General features: G+C 38.7%; 2 protein-coding genes across 4 annotated transcripts in view; both read right to left on the bottom strand.

Moving 5' to 3' along the window:
* Positions 1-3058: 3058 nt before the first annotated feature.
* COX18 (cytochrome c oxidase assembly factor COX18) lies at positions 3059-14642 on the bottom strand. Its single transcript, XM_084286681.1, has 6 exons — positions 14365-14642; positions 12973-13073; positions 12049-12212; positions 11001-11113; positions 9845-9952; positions 3059-9031 (listed from the first exon to the last, which is right to left on the bottom strand). The coding sequence occupies exons 1-6, from the start codon at positions 14620-14622 to the stop codon at positions 8858-8860; spliced, it is 918 nt and encodes a 305-aa protein (XP_084142807.1). The 5' UTR covers positions 14623-14642; the 3' UTR covers positions 3059-8857.
* Positions 14643-16292: 1650 nt separating this feature from the next.
* Positions 16293-20411, bottom strand: part of ANKRD17 (ankyrin repeat domain 17) — an 86228-nt gene continuing 82109 nt past the window's right edge. For 2 of the 3 annotated variants that reach the window (XM_084286399.1, XM_084286400.1), the window contains exons 32-34: positions 20100-20275; positions 19602-19766; positions 16293-17259 (exon numbers count right to left, since the gene is read on the bottom strand). In XM_084286399.1, the coding sequence (XP_084142525.1) occupies positions 17200-17259; positions 19602-19766; positions 20100-20275 (401 nt within the window). In that variant the 3' untranslated portion in view covers positions 16293-17199. The remainder of the gene's footprint in view (positions 17260-19601; positions 19767-20099; positions 20276-20411) is intronic. The other variant, XM_084286401.1, reaches the window with a different exon arrangement.

The following is a 20411-nucleotide window of genomic DNA, read 5'->3' as shown; positions in this document are numbered from 1 at the left end:
AAGATGTCTTTTAATAGAGTAATTAGTATGGCTGAAAGAGGAGATAAGTTTTTGGGCACACCATCTTTTTTTCAGGTCAAAATTATTAAAGCTAACAAGCATCCCAGCCCTATTTTTCAACATTCAACTCGTCAACATTTTCAAGATTGAGAATGAAACATGTATGGCCTGTAACTACATACACATTTAAATACCATTAATCCTAAACTGAGAAGGTGAGAATGCAGTGTGTGAATGAGCAGGTTCTCCGGGTCACACATAAAGAAAAAGCCCTACCTACACCAGCTAGGCAGGGGCGGTCAACGAGTATTTAAAGGGGGGCACTTTTTTTTTTTTTTTTTTTTTAACATTTTACTTTTAAAATATTACCAGCAAAACACACTTTTTAGTACCTCATTCTCATTTTCACCATATGTCCTGTCGACTTGTCTTTGGAGAAGTACCTTCTGCGTTGCATTAGTATTAAGGAATACTTCACAATGGCTTTGTGAAAAGCCATTCATGCATGCTCTGGATCAACTTTGGAATAGAAAAACAATACAGACAACGAAGGCTCCAACTTACACTCCCTACAGGACCTGCACTAGGATTTCTCAGAAATTATAAGCTCTATCAGTACAGAACCCATTCAAGGAACTTAAACTTAGCAGAATTTGACTGGACTGAAATCAGCTTGACAACACAAGCCTCCCCCTCTATGTAGCTGCATTACTTCAAGAACCCTCTTCCAGATTCAGGTTTCATCTAAGATAATATTATAAGAAATCCACCTCCAAATACATTGAGGGACCTGATTCTTTTTTTTTAACTTGCACTTGTGGGCCTTGGGTGTGATTCTATAAGATAAGCAAAATTAAATTGGTACTAAATATATGTGAAAAAGGGGAGACCGGAGCATCTAGTAACAGACTGCTGCGCTCTTGGTGCTTTTAGCAAAACAGCACTGAAAATTTGCCTGTGGAGCAGAAGCAATCAAACTGAGTGGCAAATGGATTCTTGGGGATATCAGAAACAAACAAGAAACAGTCAAAATGCAGCTAGTATATCGATTTAATTGTTACAAACATTTATTATTATATAAGTTTATCTCTACTGACCAGAAAGTCTCACATTTTAATCCGTGTCTGATGAAGATTAGCTGGGGCACGCATTGCATGTGCTTTTCCCACACCAAGTATCTGCTGGCTCTTCAGCACACACATCATTATACAGGGATACATATTTATGAAAATGTATAGTGTACGTGTATCTATGTATCTGTGTCTAATTCCACTAAATATGCTGTTTCTCTTAATGAATATATGCCGTATACTGCCTACTCCAGCACAGACATAATCCCAAGGAAAATAAAAATGCTTCTTCCTCAAACCATAGGGTGACATATCTTAGAACGTGACAAACTTTAAAAACATCTAAAAGAATAGATAAACTAACAGAGCCAGTATTATTAAACTTTTGGTGTCCTGACTGTTGTAAATTTGCATGAAATCGCTTTCATCAATCTGTTTCAAGGCCCTCTTTCTGCTTCCCAAGGGATCCTGTTCTTATTTTTCACTACGAAAAAGCCATCTCAGGTTTAAAGTACTGCCCAGAAGCTTCAGAACGGCTTGTTCCCAAGCTAACAAACTGGAAAGAGGAACCTGTCTCAGAATAACCTTGCTAAAGAAGGTGAAGAGGTTGATTTATTTATTTATTTTTTTTTTTTTTTTTTTTTTTTTCTTTCCCTCTTGAGCCGTGCAGAGTACCAGCTCCCCCTGCTGCCTGCTCACTGTCCACGTTTGGCAATGTTCCTTCTGGTACCTTCAGCAGGCAGTGACGACGCAACACCCGCTAAAAATCTACAAACAACTTCTTACACATGATGTAGCCCTGGAAAGGGCTTTATGCTATCAGTTCTGACCCCATGCTATGACCCCCTTACCTGCAGCTTTTGAGCTGTTTGTTTGGCACACTCCTGCACTTGCTAATGACTGTTCTGCTACACTGAAGAAACTATTTCTCCTGTATTTTTCAGCCACATCCATCCTTTTGTTCTTTTAATTTGGGCCTTTAGTCAAGAAATGACGTTCACTGGAAGCACCAAGCTGCTTTCAGCTTAAGTTGCAGTAAGAATGAGCATGTAAACTTAGCTGTAGTCCCTGGAATGCAAGATAATGCACTGATCTTGTCAGCAAATCCCCACAAAGCTTCCAAGGTGGTGCAAAATACTTTCATTACAGCCACCTTCACTCTGTTTTCTGCTTAGACACAATGCTTTCATTGCATCTTTTGACTTGCAGTTTCTCACACACAAGGTTCTACTTGGAACAGAATATCCCAGCAACATACAGATGTAGCTGTATCAGTGATGTTCTTATTCACAACCAGACACTAACAACAACTCCATTAGTAAACCAGCCAAACCTGTATGAACACAGTGCCATTACAAGATGGCATCTGCACTTGGCTCTTTCTCCAGAACTGCTGCTGTCAGTCAGAAACACTATCTCTCTGTACCTGTAAAGTTACAACTCTGTGAACACAAATGTATACAGTAAACCAAGTGTTACAACGTATTGTTAGAGCTACCAATTAGAAGATTCATGTCCTCATACAGAAAGTTGATTCTTGATACCCTTTAGAAAGCCTGAAGACATTTAATTTGAGGTCAAAATACAACTGTAGGAGAAATAGGATTCTCCAATTCCATCATGCAATCAATGGTTAAACAGCTGACTGAGGAAAATAGTGGCAAGATGAACACATGCAAGTAACAAGATTTGTAAGCATATGGTGCAATCTGTTTTTCTTGAGTTTCACTATGCTAAAGTTAAGGCAGCACTCAAACACATTACAGATCACTGCAATTCAGTTAACTGCCTAAAATTTGGTGCTAAAAATTTTGCTCCCATTTTTTTGTAAACTCAGTTTACATGAAAGCAATAACTAGAAACTCTTCTAGTAGAACCTGTTCTGTACATGACCTGTGAAATACTATAATATTCATACAAAGAACTAATGGGTCCATGAGAAATGTTAATATCCTGAAATCCAGGCATAATGCACAGAATGCTAAACACAACAAAATAGCATTTTAATTACTAAGTACAAAACTGCATTTAAAAATAACTGTCTCATGCACAAGACTTCCAAATGCTTTTATTAACAACACATCCCCTATCTGTTTTCTCTTAAAATCGTACACTTAGGTGATTAAGCAGGAATCTTAGTTCTTACTTTTTAAACGGAAAATCCTTTAAAATCTTTAAATAAGTAAATAATTTCTTACCTTTCATTGTAAGAGAGAAAAATCTTGAAGTCCAACACAATATTGACACAACGCACAAGAGGTGAATTATTTTATAATTGTGGTACTTAGAATTCACTAACATGGCAGTTTTGGGGGTGAGGAGGAAGGGTACACAAAGACTAAGTATAAGTTTCCTTTTAAAAGAGGTTGCTGACAATGCTAGCACTTCAATATAGGCATAGAGTTGTAACAAAACACCACATGCACATGCTCCATATTAATCTATGCAATTATCAATTATTAGAGTGAGCTTTTCTTAAGAAACAAATTAAGAAAAATGCATTTATTAGTTAAAGGAAGAAAAGGAGGATCAAAGACACCTGACAACTTGTTGTTAACTGATACCTACGTAAACGCTGAGGATAGCAGACTAGGAGAAAGATTCCAATAGAATGGAGCAATCTCCTGTGTGCTCTTGCTAAACGGAGAAGTCTAAGTAATATATGTAAAATGTAGTTACTGATTTTTGATTTCATCTTGCTTACTAGTTAAAGATTAATAGCATCCTGACAGGTGTAAAAGAGCAGTTTACCACAGCTTTCAGATATGCTTCAAAACACTTTCCGGAAGAATCCTTTATTCATAAGTTTCGAGAGAAAGGGACAAAAACTAAGATCGTGGCATTGGGGAGAAAAGCTACAAGAAGAAAGGAGGGTACATAAATTTATGTACCGAAGTATACATATTCTAAACAAAAAATATTTTATTCCCCTTTCCAGCCGTCTCTTGCTTACTAAGGGCTTGTAGTATCTATAGTATAGCTCTCAGACAAGACTGAAGTATGTCTGAGGCACGTGGATTTTTTCAGCCTAGAGTGGAACGTTTACTTTCTTGACTTATAGTTTATTTTACAATTTCTCCTGCCTTTTATGTCAACAGCTTTCACACAGTTTTGTGGCTGAAGTCCATGAATCTTCTTTCATGCCTAAGGTGTTATTTAATAATCCCCTTTTCTAGATTTTTCATCCATTATGTTGGAATAGAAACAGTCAATCTAACTTATTTATGCTACTGTTTAAAGGTCAGCTTTATGTTGTTAAGAGATCCCAGGGATGAACCGAACTTGCTTCTGCTTTTCAGAGGGCTGTTTTTTTTGGCAATGCTAGGAAAAACAATTTAGAAATTCCAGTGCTTTTGATTGTGTTAAAAGAATTTAAAGAATTTGTGCAGCAAGATCTACTAACTGAATTTCAGAAACTATACATAAATTAAGAAGCTTTATTTTTATTTTACTGAAAGCTTATTACTAGGGAGTACTTTGGCAGATACTTGCTGAAATGTAGAAATTTGAGATCTAACTCTAAACCTACCTTCTTTTAGTTTAAAGCCATTACTCATTGTACTATCTATCACTGCATACTCCCTGACAGTGTCCCTCCCCAGCTTTCCTGTAGGCCCCCTTTAGGTACAGGAATGCCACTACAAGGTATCCCGGAGCCTTCTCTTCTCCAGGCTGAACAACCCGAACTCTCAGCCTGTCTTCATAGAAGTGCTCTGAGCATCCTCACAGCCCTCCTGTGGCCCTCCACCACACCAACCTACATTATACCCGAACCACTGCTACACAATTTAGAAACAAAAATACCAGTAAAAGTTAACAGTGCTTTTTTATACTGGAAGAATTAGAATTCCCAGTCTGGGGAATTCTAACCTGTATATTCTGAGAGTGAAAATACTTATAGTGAAACAACTGTTCCTTTTATCCACTTTGTTCCTTCCTGTCTCTTTGAGGGACAGCTATGAAACTTGTATACAAAACGGCTAACATTTCTGACAAAGATAAAACAGTGGTATCGCACAAATGCATGCATTTCCAAATAAACAGAAGATACTGAAAATGCTGGATTCTCCAGTGTCAGCCTATGCAAACTGGAATGGGCAAAGACAAAGTTCTTCTGTGAGTGTTTGATGATAAAACCAGTTTTCCTTATTTATATAGCTATTTCTTGAAATATTCTGCCTGTAGGAGTTGTCAACTTGTAACCACACAGGATTTTTTGCTGTTTTGTTCTCTTTTTTACATTTAACCAACAGTGTCCTGAGAAACACCTAATTTTTTGCTCTCTCTTCCAATACAGAGGTTCTCCCTTATTTTACATACACTGAATACTAAATTGCCAGAACAGCTACAAACTTGACTCAACAGAGCTGGAAGACTAAGTTTTGTCACCTCCGTACCTGGAACAGTTGAAACAAGCTGCATGGTACAGTTTATTTGCTGCCAGGAAACTTGCAGATCTGCAGAAAACCAATGCTCAGTGCACTATGGAATTTATCTCCAGGTTCTACTTGACTTAAATGAGTGCCTTCCCTGAGATGCATCTTAAAATAAATTCCTGTCACATTACCTCTTAAATTTGAGGAATGATGCTTTCCTCAATTGCTGAAGAAACCCAACTTGTTATCTTCATAACAATCATGTTAATACTAAGAAATCCTACCTGATCTTTCAAAGAAACACATTCCTCTTTATAAAATTCTTCCTGTCTGGTCAGCTGTACAAACCACGAGCTGTGCTATGCTCTCCACAGTGATATATCATAGTTTCTTGACTACGGTCTGCTTCTGAGGAACCACTGTTTCAGTTGTCATATTTACCCTGTGAAAAGGACAATCAAACATTGTATGCCTTGCACATAGCTCTCCACGTGTTAACAGACTTGAAGCTCCTTGGCCAAAGAGGTACAAAATTCGTAAAAGCAAAGTGGTGAATGGTTGAATACTTCTGCCTCATATTCGTTTGCTTCAAATAATATGCAGAAATATTTATTTTTTTCCCCAGTTTTAGGCTGAACAGTTTAAATTTTGTTCACCTTAAAACCATATATAATAATTTTTCAACACAGAAACAATAGTCAAAGCCAGTACAATGTCTCAACTCCTTTTCAGAGAGGAAGAATAATGACATTACCAGCACAACATAGCTTCAGCCTTACTGGACTTCTACCCAGTAAGGGTAGATCAGGGGATTGAGAATGCACACATGAGAAATGAATTCATATTACAGACTGACTTCTAATCAAAGTAAGGAGCAAGGACAAAAAAACAGTTCACTGCTATTTTCCAAACCTAAAATTACAAGCCAAAAACTATAAATATCTCATAGATATGAGAAAGCGTACTTTGCAATTTAATTGGAGGAGTAAATGAGACAAAAACAATGAATATGTCACAGAGAGCACTGGAGCTGATCAGAATCAGCAAGCAAGCAGAATTCTAATTTGCAAAGCTGTGAACATGGCTCAAGTTACCAGGTGTCCATTTTGAAAATGTTGAGAACTGCTCCAGCTCTACTCAAATTCTGCTGGTCACAGTCCCCAGGTATTTCAAAGCAAAGTGTAGGAAGCAAGTAAACCACAAATGTGGAGTAATTCACTTCCTGAGCACTTTCCTGTTAGTCTTCATAGCTTCGAGTTTGGGTATAGTTTTGCAATGTGAGATTTGAAAACACTCAAGACCTCTTATATTTACTTTAAATATGCTCATCTATGGCCAGTTCCCATTTAATCAAACATCTTGTCATCATTCTGCTTACTCTTCTTTATTCATTTCTATTATTTTTGTGTTTATTTAACAAATGCTAAACTTACCACTTGATCTCACCATCACTCAGAAAAATCACACACTCTACACTACCTTAGTAGAGATCTACTACAAAACAATTATAAACCCATAATGAAGGAAGAAGGGCCTGCTCCTGCCATCTTTAGTTGCATGAGACTTATGTCGCTAAGCAGAAGAAAATTATCAGCCAGGCCCTTTAGGTCTTATCCCGTTGCCATTTTAGTCGACAAAAAGCTTCCCTTTAGCTTTAGCAGTAGCATTAGTAAACTCACTAAATCCTGCTATGCTATTTGAGGTCACAAAGTATACCAAACTCACCCATTCTCAAAATCTGTGAGCAAAAATCAACTGCAATATCTCACCAAGCTTCATTACCTTTTTTTCCATTCAGCCAGGCCAGCTAGCATTCTGAGGTGAGTCACTCTCCAACATTTAAAATGACAAAACCCCATATGTTCATCAACCAACATACAAAATCTTGTAAATGCACCTTCTTACTGTAATACCAACCCTACTTTCCTGTACCTGAAGAACTGCATGCATGTTTGCACACAACAGTACAACCTCTGATTGAAACCTCAAAAAGGAAGGAAACACCTTTTTGGGAAAGGAACATTATTATAGAAGACTAAATTCACCATTATTCTTAAGGAAACAGTAATAGTGTTAAACAGTACATTTACAAGAAAAAAGACACTAGAAACAAATGGAAGAAATAAAACAGAAGACTCCAGAGTCTTTCTGCCATGACAAAGGCATGTGATCACTGACTTGGTACTGTTGTCTGCTGTCAGCACTGTGCTCGTCCGACAAAAACAAACCAACCAACCAAAAAACCACCACGGATATTTTTAAAATTACTTGCTCTTATCAAAGATTAATGAGCAGTGACTTGAACAGTTACAACATGAATTATCTTGTTTCTGTTGTATGACAACCATATGACAGCAAAGAAATAAGCAAAGAAATATTTTGCTTTCTATCCTGATTGCTGCTTCTGTAAGAAAACATTACTGGACTTGCACAAACTTCTGTGCAAAGGAACATCAGTGTGCACAGGCTTCATCTACTAATTTAAATGTATGCAAAGCAAGGTTAGACATAAACATAAATTACCCCTCCAGGAAGTGCTTACATATAATTACACAGATGCTTACATTAAAAAAAAAAAAAAAAAAAAAGCACACTGAAACACAGGTCCTTTGAGGCATAAAGCATTTGCAATTTACCTTTAGAACTTATATTAGAGTAATTGATGTACAGTTGCATGAAATATTTGGTTTCTTCTTTATCAAGATGCTACTTGCATCATTTTAGTAGGTACAATGGGCTGCTGTTACTCAATTTTATTCATGAAAAAAAGTCAAAACCATAATGTCATCACTCAACAGGTGTACACCAGAAACAAGACACTTAGCCTCCTAACTCCAAATCTGATGCACAAAAGACTGGTAATGACCTAGCTTACTTTGCAGTTTGCAAGAATCATCTGTCAGAACTGTTGCAAAATGTCACATTAACCACACAATTTGACTCTACTTTCCAATTGACTCTAACTGATTACCAGTCAACATGCATCCACGTCTAAATCAACAAACCAGTAACTACACCATGTCAGCCCATCTACTCTTCCTCTTCACCCTAGAATTCATAGTTCAATAGTCCACAGGTCAGATCAGCTTCACTACAAGGCAGCCTAAATAAGTCACGATTTTATTCAATATTCATCTTCACAATTCCTTACAACAATTTAGGTGATGGACTTCCATCACCAGACCATACTAATTGCAAAATCAGCATCCTCAAAACCAAACTTCCTAATAAACATAAATTTGTGCTGATGAATCATTCCTTATAGCCAGAAGGTCAGCATTTCCTTTGTAAAATAAATATATTTCAGCTGCAGCACTTTACAGTAAGTAAAATAAGTACATCTCAACAAAATACCACTTCTCAATTACACATGCTAGCTTTGTGGGACAGCTCTTCCAACAGTTCAAAACATCATTTCTTAAAACCGTATCTGGTAGTCAAGGCAGACACAATATCCCTGTAAGGAGTATCCGAGTCAGATTTGGTCCTTGGTATGCAACACAGTCGGCGAAAGGTCGGAGAACGGAGCAACAGGTTGTGTGAGAGTCCCATGAAGCTGGAGGACAACCAGTACAACGCCATGGACTGCAACAAGACAAATACTGAGTTCAGCCACCCTAGATGCAATGAAGACACTACAATCTCAGGCAGCTCTTCACAAACCACAACCACAAGTTATTCCTAGTTATCAAAAAAAATCTCACCTAAATACACTCCTCTCAATAACAAAATCACTTCCATTTCAAATGTATTTTTCACTCTCTCTCAACTCTTCTGGGAAAAAAGTCATCTACACTGAAGCTTGATAACAGTTTATAAATTAATTCATGGCCAACTTGCGTAAACACCTGTGTTTCAGACTAAATAAACCTGATCGGCCAACTGTACACATTGTTTTGCTAACCACTGCAAAAACATTCAGAAGTAGAACACTTGATAAAAATAAGAAGTGTTCTAACAAGGATATGGAAAATTTCCAAATCTAAAAACTAAGCTGTTTTCCTCTTACAGTAAGCAAATACATATTAGAGCTTCATTTGCATCTCCTTAAAAAAGCACTTCCTCTCATTTCTGGAATCACAGAAAGCATGCTAGCAGTACTGAATTTTATATCAAGCCTAATTTGTGAAACTGATGTTTAGAAACTGTGATTTTGTATATTCTTCCCTTTTGGACAATGATATCCCAGTGTGTAAACAATTCAAATGCATGCTTAGGCAGAAAGTCTTAGCTGTTTTAGGGCACACTATAACAAAGACCATTAAATAGAGAATATTTTATATATATATAAATGGTAATAGAGATCTATCACATAGACCAGTGATTTGGCCTATTTCATACGTTCATAGGGCCAAAAGTCACAGGTAAACGCAGACACCACCAAGACTCTGTACTTACTGAGGGGACCGTTGCAGCAACAGGGATCATTACTACTGACAACACTCGAAAGAAATTTGTAGCAAGCTTCTGGAACCTGGAAACTTCCATTTTTTGTGAGGCAAAAATCTGAAGGAGAGAGAGAAGAAGCTCACAGTTATAAATAAAGTATTTGTCTCATGTTAGTTGTTTAAAAAAAAAAAGAAAAAAAAGAAAAAAGAAAATAACAGTAACAGCGAGGTTTCCTGTAACCTAGTACCCCTGTTCACATATTTTCATTTTCTCATTATCCATTTCAATTAACAACCTAGTACAATCTTTCCTTTGTTTCATGTTTTATGTGATTATTTATTTTTGTAAAATAATTGTATTGGCCTATCAAAGTACCCATCTAAATCATTTCAAGGCAACATCATTTTACACAGCCATTGTGGCACATTCAGAATTTCTAGCACCTCGTCCTCAAGAACAGTCCTCTGATAAAGGGCTACCGAGAGGAAACAGATCAAAACTGGTTGATGGGTAATCAAATGAAAACAAAATCAAGTCTACAGTCTTGTATTCTCATAACACAATCTTAGTCCATGTGACACAGAAGACAATGGAGGAAGAATAAAATCCAGTTGGTTAGTCTGATGAGGACAACTAACAGAAAGAGTTAAAAACAAAACAAAAAACACATTTCCATTGAAGAAGAAAAAAAACGAAGACTACTTTCTTCATTTTGTTTCTATTCACTCCTCTCCCCAGCTATCTTCCACCGTTCTAGATTTTTCAATATATTAGTTAGAACAAATAATATTGTTAATTTTGACTACAAGGTTGAAACAGTTTTTTTCAGAGGTTAAAAAAGTGTTTTTTGAAGCTAAAAACCAGGCAGCTCATTAGAGAAGTCTTTTAAGATCAGCTTCAGAGCTGACACAAAATTTTACTGAGGCTCAAGTCAAGTAAATGAGGTAAATCAGAAATGTCTCAGCAGAATTTTTCACCTCTAAACGAGACACATGCACATTCAAATACATGGAACAATTAAGCTATTTTTCAGTTCTGCATTTAAAGCAGTCATAATCTGAAGCTACCACGATGTTACTGTGTTTTAAAAACAAGTAATATTGTCTTAAAAATCTGAAATGAAAATTATCCTCTTGGAATCATTCTGTTTATTCCACCAACATACCTCCACTATCAGCAAATTCAAGAGCCCAAGTGAAACTGGCAAAATCCACGTAGAATCTGGTGCTGTGAGGTCTGTAAACCACAATGTTCCACCTGTCGAAAACTGTTCTTGAACTAGAACAAAAATGAAAAGAAGGCATGGAATTAAGTATGATTTTCTACCTCAATTTTAGTCAGAGCCGTGCCAAATATGGCAGACAAATCACCCAAATTTCTAGGTGCACCTTATTTATGTAACAAATGACATTAAAAAAAAAAAAAGCCTTTTGTGTAAAAGATCACATATCAAGGCAGTCTGCTACCACTACAAAGGAAAAATGGTGGGAGATGCAAGAGAGATGCAGGTTAACTCACGATAGCCACTGATTCAGGACAGCCAGTGGCTGATTAATCATCAAATTAGGTTGATCTGAACAGCCATTTTATAAGCCAAAAAGGAGAATACATGTTGTAAAAACCTACACTGACACAATCTCAACTTTTTGTACTTTTGAAGTAATTGTATTTTTCTTAATAACAATATCACTTGTCACTTTTATTTTCAGAAGAACAAAATGTAACTCTGTCTTCAGTAAACTACAAAACAATACAAGTGTATTGAAATGAAACGTTCCATGCTGTTTTCAGAGCTCAGATCCCGATACTGCTTTTAAACAGGCATCCCCCAGCTTGCAACCTCATTATACATACTGAAAGCATATAAACTGATATCAGTTAAGTGTCTGGGTCCTGTTAACACCAACTGAAACAGTTCAGATCAAAAAAAAGTGTAGGTGTGGTCCAGAAGCAAGCTCCGTGATTAAATGAACTGTAGTCTACTCTAACACAACACGTACAACGTACCTAATCGAAACATTTTCAATCCATTTTATTAGATATTTATCTATGCCTAAACTATTTTAAGTTTAAAAACTTAATAGTAGAGTAGTTTTTAGATCAGCTTGTATGTCAGACTCAGGACATTATGCTCTTTAACCAACTAAGTGCCTATAAAAACAGTAGCTGAATGAAAAACGACTATTTTGAGTGCATCTCTTCAGGCAGATCACCTTCTGAGTTCAAGGCACCAACGCTGCAGTTGCGCAAAGCGAGGGACACGAAGACCCACATCGGAATCTGCACCCACACCAGTAAGGTGGCTTTGAAGGGATGGCAGTTGTCTCGAATGTACAGTTCCGTGATAATCCTCCGTAGGTTCTTCTTAAAATGAAACCTTTTAGAAAGAAAATAATAATGAAAAAAACAACAAACAAAAACAAACAAACAAACCCTCTTCCAATATGATATAGCAGAAATTCTCAAATTCTAAAATAGTAATTCAACAGGCTGGGCATGTCAACTTGACTTATTTACATGTTATGTTTGGAACACCTGAAGGTCTTTCATCTTAAAACATGCTTCTCTCTCTCCCCCTATTTTTTGCCAGACCCCATTCCTCTCAACTTTTAGCTCTGCTCCCGTAAGCAACTTCTCATGAGTTTTCACGTCATCATGCTAGAAGTGACTACAGTATTTTATTTTACAATGCTTTTTGTCTGAACTGGGATATCATTTTTCCAACACAGAGGCCATGGATCAGTTATGCAGTCTTCAATGTCCTAGCTAAGTTCTCCTGCTAGTAAATGAGGTGCAGTTCTCCACTAAGAAATGAACAAAACCACAACCATCCAAGCCTTCATTTTCACAAACACCATAATAGCTAAGGAAAGTTTAGTTGTGAGTAAAGATGAAAGTGCCTAGATTTGGACATCTAATCGGTAGCTTCTCAGAAAATCAGAGCTAAAAGCATTGCCTTCTAGGGTATATCCAACACACACACACACACACACACACACACAAAAAGTTTAAAAAGCAGTAAAAAACACCTAAGTCTAGGGCAAGCACAGACTCTTTCTATAATGTTGCTTTTTGCAGGGTTTTTCACACCTCCCCTCTGGAACATTTTTGTAGGGTACATGCAACTGTCATCTTACCTGGCAACCTTATCAGACCAACCCAGTTGCTTCCCACGAACAGAAACTTCATAGCGAAGACGCTCAGAAAGTTTTTTAATTTCAGGTTGTAAATTTTCCAACTAGCTAAAGAAAAGGAAACATGTTTATGAACAGACAAACAGTTACATGTAAGAACCACTTCCTCTCCTCACCTCATATGGATACTCATATGGATACATTAAAAACTACTGTGAAGGACAAGGCACAAATCTATGAATACCTTTTATATGTAAACAAAATAAGCATCTGAGAATACTAATGAAAAATATTTACAATACCAATCAAATATACCAGTAAAACTAATTGGGTTTTGAATTTTATTCTTAATTTTTATCTGTCTTCACACAAGGGATCGTAACAAGACACTTTATGGAACAAAAAGCCTCAAATGTATTTTAAACTCCCACAGGATACAACTGCACCGTCTCTGAAGAATAAGAACAGATTCCATTATGGAACGCTGCAATACAACTTTCGATTTTGCAATCAAAAGAGAAGAAAACGAATGGAATACTATAGAAGAAACAAAATACATAACTCTACATGAAAAACAAACAAAAAAGAAATTAAATTGCACTTATTTTGCCTTATCACTTTTTGAATTATAATCACTGAAAATTCATGTCTGAGAAACACAGGTGTTTTTAAAGACCTGTCCAACCTTTCCCATTGTTATCTCTCACAACATATACAGATGATGAGCAAAGACCTCATTAATTCCAAATTAACCTTGAGCTCTGACCATTTAGGTGCATCAACCTAAAATCCTCAGAAGTTGCCAAAGAAAAAGAACAGAAAAGGAAAAATTTCCTATCATAGATCTGATCATTCCTATCATTTATTGCTGCAGGGACAGTATATAGTCTCTTTAGTAACTTCATTTTCCTCACTTTTGAGGAAAAAAAATAGACGTTTAGGAGGTACTGAAGGCTAAAGTACATCAGACTTTTAAAGGAGCGCCGTGATTCGCAGTTGTGTTTAAGGTAACTCGAGGCACAGAGAGCACCTTTTAAATGCAAGTTGAAGCAGTTAAGCTTTCATGTGGCTACCGTGACAAAACATATTCACGTTTTTCAGTTATATTTAGGCTTTAAGCATTCAAGGAATGACAAATAAACGATGAGAGGCAAGTTTACAACTACAAAAAAAAAAAAACAAAAAACAAACACATCCGCGGGTTGCAGCGCCCCTCTCCACACGAGTCCAGTCAGCAAAGGAGACCCTGGGCAAAGGCGGGAACAGCCGCCACGGCCCCAGACCCGCATTTTTGTGGTAAAATAACAGCACCGCGCACACGACGCTGCCCCCGTTTATTATTTTTCCCACAAACAATATCTCCTGCGTGTCCCCCCCCCCTCCGCCTGGACCCACCTTGGCCAGGAGGCGGCTCTGGTGGGCGGCGAGCGGCAAGGTGACGGCGGTGCGGAGGGCGGCGCCGCCGCAAACGATGGCGGCCCACCAGGGCAGCCCGGCGGCCGCCTGCAGGGCCACCAGCCCGCCCTCCGCCCAGTGCACGGGCGCCGTCTGCGCCAGCCACCCGTACCAGCCGCCGGGGCTCCCGCTCGCCGCCGCCGCCGCCACCACAGCGGCGACCGTTACCGGTCGGCCGCCGCGCGCCAGCCGCCACATTCTCAACGTCCGCCGCGCGCGCAGCCCGCCCAGCGCGCATGCACCGGGCGCGGAGGGAGGGTGAGGTGCCGGGCCTGCGCCGCCATTTTGGATGAGGGCAAAAGGAAGGGAAGAGGGCTGAGAGGAAAATGGCCATTGAGAAGGGCAATTAACGTCTCACCGCACAACCGCTGCAGTGAATGCTTTTATTTGCCCCAACGTACCTCCTGCCTAGCCCCACAGTTGTAAAGCAATTGCCCCCACATCGCAAAGTTGCTGCACCAGCTGTGTTCACTCTCCCTAGGTTTCCCCTTGAGTCCTGTGTTGAAATGAGGCTTCTATCTAGAGCATGGGGCTGTTTTCTTTTAAAATAAAGAAGACCTGCCAGGTCTCAGAAGAGTACGTTCCTTTTTTTTTTTTTTATTGGTCAAATAAATGCAGTACATTTGAAATATAAAAAAACGTATCTGAAAAAAATGTTCCTAGTACAGACTTGCACAGAGCCCAGGCTTTCAGTTAACAAGCCCAATGCCACAGCTGTAGCACCAAGCCTATGCTACCCTGGCCACAGTTTGATTTTCAAGTTGACAAAATACAGTAAGAAACCACATCCTAAGAAACTCTGTTCGTTTGTGCCACGGAATACATTGTTGTAATAAATATTGAGCAGTCTCTCTGTGAAGGATTATTTCAGAATAAGAACGTAAATAATCCCAATTAGCACTGAAGCAGTAAGCCTAAAATTCTAGGAGAGGGCAAGAGGTCACACAAGACCTGAATGGCACTATTCTCCACTCATAGTAAGGTACTGAAATGGAATTGCAATAATTTTTCTTAACAGTTCTTCAGTTCAATACCCATTTTGATACACCCCCCTTTATACAACATACTTCAAGTGATCAGAGAGCTGGAAAAATTAGCTTGCTTAATGAGACCATCACCTAAGGGTATGTAAAAGGACATCAGTACACACAAAACTTCCGGTCTTCTCCAAAATTGCCTAATGTTTAAAAGGCAATAGGTTTCTTTGGACAAATATTCCTCCCTACCCTCCCCCCCGTTGCTTAAGTACCACCATAATAAATACAAAATAGCACTTCAAAAATTCATGCCTTAAAAGCAGACCATTTAACTAATGTGTCATTTCTTGGACAGATTGTATGTCTCAGGAGAGTAACTTAAAACAGAAGGGTTGAATTTGAGTGACACAGAAAGTAAAAATAATAAGCTTTCCCTTCAGCCTTCCTCCAGAGGATAACCAGTAACAACAGATCATGGTGGTCCTTTGCTGTCTTGTGCAGAAAGACATTCAACTTGTACATGTACTTTAAGCTGTGTATACATAATGTGTACAGGGATCTTGACTCAAGCTCCGCGTCACTGCTGACTGAGCCTTTCCTCACAGGACCCCTGAGTTTCTTCCCAACACTGGTGTTTGCTCCACAACTAAGCGAGGAAGGTGACAGCTACTGAAGATGACGGTAAGGAATTTTTCATTTGGACTTCCCAAGACAAACCATCTCTGGTCAGCAAGCAAGTTGACAACGTAACATGATCCACTAAAACAAAGCCACTTATTCTGAAATAAGCCTTCGTTTGGAGCCAGTTTTCATCGGTGAAGTTCTACTGTAACTGCAAGTTAATATGCAAGTTGGTTCTTGAACCAACACATACCAAGTATGTATCTTTTGAAATTACTTTTTCAGGCAAAGGAAGGAACTGGATGAGCAGAAGCTCTGGGAGCACTTACAGAACAGAAGAGGCCTAGCTGCATCAACCCAACTGTAAGAATAAGTTTTCAATAGATGCTGCAGCATGATACATTTGCCTCCTTTGCTGGGCAAGTAAGGGAGTTGGTGTGGAGACAGCTCTTAATGTGCCAAACGTCTGTTTTCTCAAGCACTTTCGGCTGAAAAGCCTTCCATGCAAGGAAAATGGTAACTCTTAAAATCTAGTTACAACTGACGTATACCTCCTGAAAAAGAAATCCAACACACATTTGGAAGAAACCCTCTGATAATGCCCAGTTTTTATACTGTACTTAAATTACACAAGTAGAAAAGTTATGCTTATTAATAGTTTAATGTATGAAGGAAACATCCAGATTTCTGAATATGAAGGTACATATCTCACATTAATTTAAGTCTACATAAAGTAGAGCCTCTATACTGACATATTGAAATTTACTTTCTGCTTAGCCATTTGTTATGTAAACAATTGTACATTTATTTGCCATTCTAAAACTTCAGGATCAAGTTTACATAATTTTGCTAAATTTCTGTGTTTGCTCAGAAGCAGTTTACAGTACTAAAACCAACCAGCCAAAGAACAGCTTCAACAGAAAGTTATGTCAAAAAAAAAAAAAAAAACAAACAGGAAAGGAAAGAATAAAGGCTAACTAAGTTGAAACGTATGATGGTGGGGAATGGGCGGTCACAATGTTCACAGAAAAAGGTCAGTTAGTAAGTTCTTCTGCAAAAAGCCTACACACTTCAGTCAAGCACATCAGTAGAATGATCTGGGAGCACATAAACTGTTTCTGCCATTTGTGTTTTCCTCTGTAAAAAAGGAATCTCAAGGCTAGCAAGTTGATCCCACTCAGCCAAGTTGGTTCATATGCACACTGTTCATGTGAGGTGTCCAAGTTCCAGTCCACACCTGAAAAAGAAAAAGAGCTTAACTTAATACCACGTAGGAAATATTTCAGCTCAAAGTATTTCAGAAATCAAAGCCACATTGCAGTGCTTACAATTTCCACTGCACTGGGGTGAATTCTAACGTTGGACAACGTAGCAATAAATCATCAAAAAGCTACCCTGATTTACTTTCATCACTTGTTATCCTGCTGCAGTTCAGGTCAGAAAAGGCTTTTGGAGAGGGAAATAGGTTTTTCATCTGTCTGCCTGTACTCATTTCACCTTGGCCACAAGTTCCATCTTGTTCCTCATTTCTACACGGTGCAAAATATACTTTCACCCAGCCCAAATGCTTTCCTCCACACTAAAACCAAACAAATCAGTAATATTTATGTCTACTGGTTCCTCCATTACAGCAACACGGGTGCAATATATATTTTACAGCGTTAGACAGGAAAAATGTATCCCTTTAGACCGAGGGAAGTAAGGTATGCCCTCAAAGCATGCCAGGTCCACTGTCACGGAGAACTAACACAGCTCTGTGCATGTGCAAGATTATTTGTGACCACAACTCCTGAAGACTTCTGGGTTTCAGAACAACAGGCTTTATTTTCTCTTCACCTCAAAATGTTAGGATGATTAAGAACTTGACTTTGACACCTTGAATTATTTTCTCCCAGTGCATACCAAGCAACGCAGCTCTGGGAAAACTCAAGTGCAACAAAGCACAGCCACCTTTGGGGAGCAAAGGGGTTTGTTATTGTTTTTGTTCAACTAAATCAGGAGTTACCAGATAATCGGCATAAGCAACTTTAGAGCAATACAGAAACTCTGCCCAAACAGACCGACCACCTGCAACAACAGATATCGGCACCCCTGTGGTCTGCCAGAGCTGAAAGTGGTTTTGAGTAATTCAATTGAGTAATACATTTTGAGTAGTTCCCAAGCAAATAATGTCCAGAAATATTTTTGTTTAATAACAGTACAACAGAGCTCAGTGTATAATTAAGAATAAACATGGGGTTTCAACATAAGAACTAATGATAAGTGACTGGCTGAGTACATGAAGGAGGTTTAGGTCAACACCATCCCAGTACCTAAATTACATTTAATCAACATGCTTATAACCAATGCAAGATCAAAGCAACGGCCTGATGATCTACTTCCTCCCTTTCTGTACCAACTCCCAGCCCAGTGAAGACATCATACCTTTTAAAACCTAACAACGACCCTTTAGACCAGTCCTGGTCTCATCTGGGACAGAGTTTTCTTCCTAGTAGCAGGTATGGTGCCATGTTTTGGATTTAGGATGCAAATAATGTTGATAGCACACATTTTAGTTGTTGCTGAGCAGTGCTTATGCTAATTCAAGGCCTTTCTGGCTTCTGATGCTGCACTGCCAGAGAAGAGGCTGGGGTGCACAAGAAACTGGGAGGGGAACACAGCCAGGGAAACTGACTCAAACAGGCCATAAGGATATCCCATACCACATGTCATGCTCAGCAATAAAACTGGAGGGAGTTAGCTGGGGGTTGGGGGGGTACCTTGGCTATGGAACAGTCTGGCTGTGAGCCATCATGTCGTGCATTGCTTCTTTTGGGTATTTTTTCCCTCCTTGTTTTTCTTTCTTATTAATCTGACTTTACCTCAACCCATGAGTGTTTTTTTGTTTGTTTGTTTGTTTTTTTTGTCTACAATCCTCTCCCCCATCCCACTGAGGGGGAGTGAGCAAACAGCTGTGTGGTGCTTAGCTGTCTGCTGGGTTAAACCATAGCAAGACCTAATGCTGTTTTTGCTTCCTGAGATGGGAAAGCTTATGTAACAGCAAATGAAGGGCTTTTCTCATAAAAGCAACCTGATTGTGTTTTACCAAGTGTAGAACTGCACAGACAAATCATGATCATCTGAGTAAAATACATGGTTTAGGAATATCTTTTGTGTAAGGACCTGCCTACAACATCATCAAGGAAACTCATTTGCAGTAATTAACCAGGTGTCTACTCTGACTGAATAAGCAGTTTCTCCATATTCAGCTGGAATCAAACATCCTATTTCTCAAGCACAAATACATTCACAGAATCAACTACACTCCTTTAAACTGCATTAACTTATTGATGTTGATTTTTAACTTGGGTGTCAACTTGAGCTTATTTTTGGAGAGACAACTGACAGTTACAAGCTGTCTGTACATGCATACAGCACTCAGTGCTGGGAGGGAGGTTAGAAAGAAGAGCAAAGAAATTTAAAGGAATGAGCAACAAGAAAAAACACTAGGTGATTTTCATACTTTCTACTTTTCTGTTTTAATACTTTCTTTCCCTTAATCTAAAAGAAAATGGTGAATACAAGATAAAAAAATATTACCGTCTGAGGCCCATTATTTTCTGTGGAATTTGAAACCATCTTTATCAGCGAGTTCCAAGATGGGTCAGCAGCATGAGGCCCATTAAATATCGGGCCTCCAGTACCATCTGCGATGGGGGCTACTGGAGGAATCATTGCATTCCCATACACAGAGAAAGGCATACCCTTAAGGGGGAGGGAAAAAGCAAAAGTCAGTATGTATTCAGAAACACTACACCCATTAAACATGGACAGTAACAAAAGGGAATTCATGTTAAAGAAATGGTCTTAAAGCAGTAATAAAAAGCCTGAATTAAAGAAAAACCTTTCTCGGCATGTATTTATTACATCATGGACATTGTTGACAGATGTCAGCTTCTGCAATACTGTCAGGCCAGTTTGTGTTTTAGCTCATGCCTGCTCAACTGCACAGCGAGCAGTACCTCACATTGTTTATTGCCAGAAACACTGAGGTAGAAATCAAGCAGTACTGCACACAAAGTACAAGAGGATCATTACCCCAACTTTTGGGAAGTCCATGTATCCTGCAGGAACGGGCTGATGGAATGTACCGGAAGGCGTTACGATTCCCGTGCTGTCTCTCTCCATGGCTTGGTGCGAAAACACGCCTGGATCAGACATGGGCCTGTGGATCATGTGGCTCCCCATTCCGCTGTGACACCAGTCCACTTTATCTAACAGAATGACACAGCAACAGCATTAGCCTTGACACTTGCTAATCATCAGCATCAATGTTTGCACACCACATTTCTAGAAGTGGTATTTGCTCAGTTTACAGTTCCCTTGCATCCATCTATATTAGAACTTGGT

This window comes from Netta rufina, assembly GCF_964035555.1.
Source record: "Netta rufina genome assembly, chromosome: 4".
Classification (NCBI taxonomy): domain Eukaryota; kingdom Metazoa; phylum Chordata; class Aves; order Anseriformes; family Anatidae; genus Netta; species Netta rufina.
Note: the sequence above shows the minus strand (reverse complement) of the source record. Positions and strands in the feature narration are given on the sequence as shown.

Excerpts from the sequence above, each read along its gene's own strand:
- COX18 (XM_084286681.1), bottom strand. The coding sequence starts at position 14,622 with ATGTGGCGGCTGGCGCGCGGCGGCCGACCGGTAACGGTCGCCGCTGTG. Across the intron at positions 13,074-14,364 it reads AGAGCCGCCTCCTGGCCAAG|TTGGAAAATTTACAACCTGA; the intron begins GTGGGTCCAGGC and ends TTCTTTAGCTAG. Across the intron at positions 9,953-11,000 it reads TGAATTTGCTGATAGTGGAG|ATTTTTGCCTCACAAAAAAT; the intron begins GTATGTTGGTGG and ends TCTCTCCTTCAG.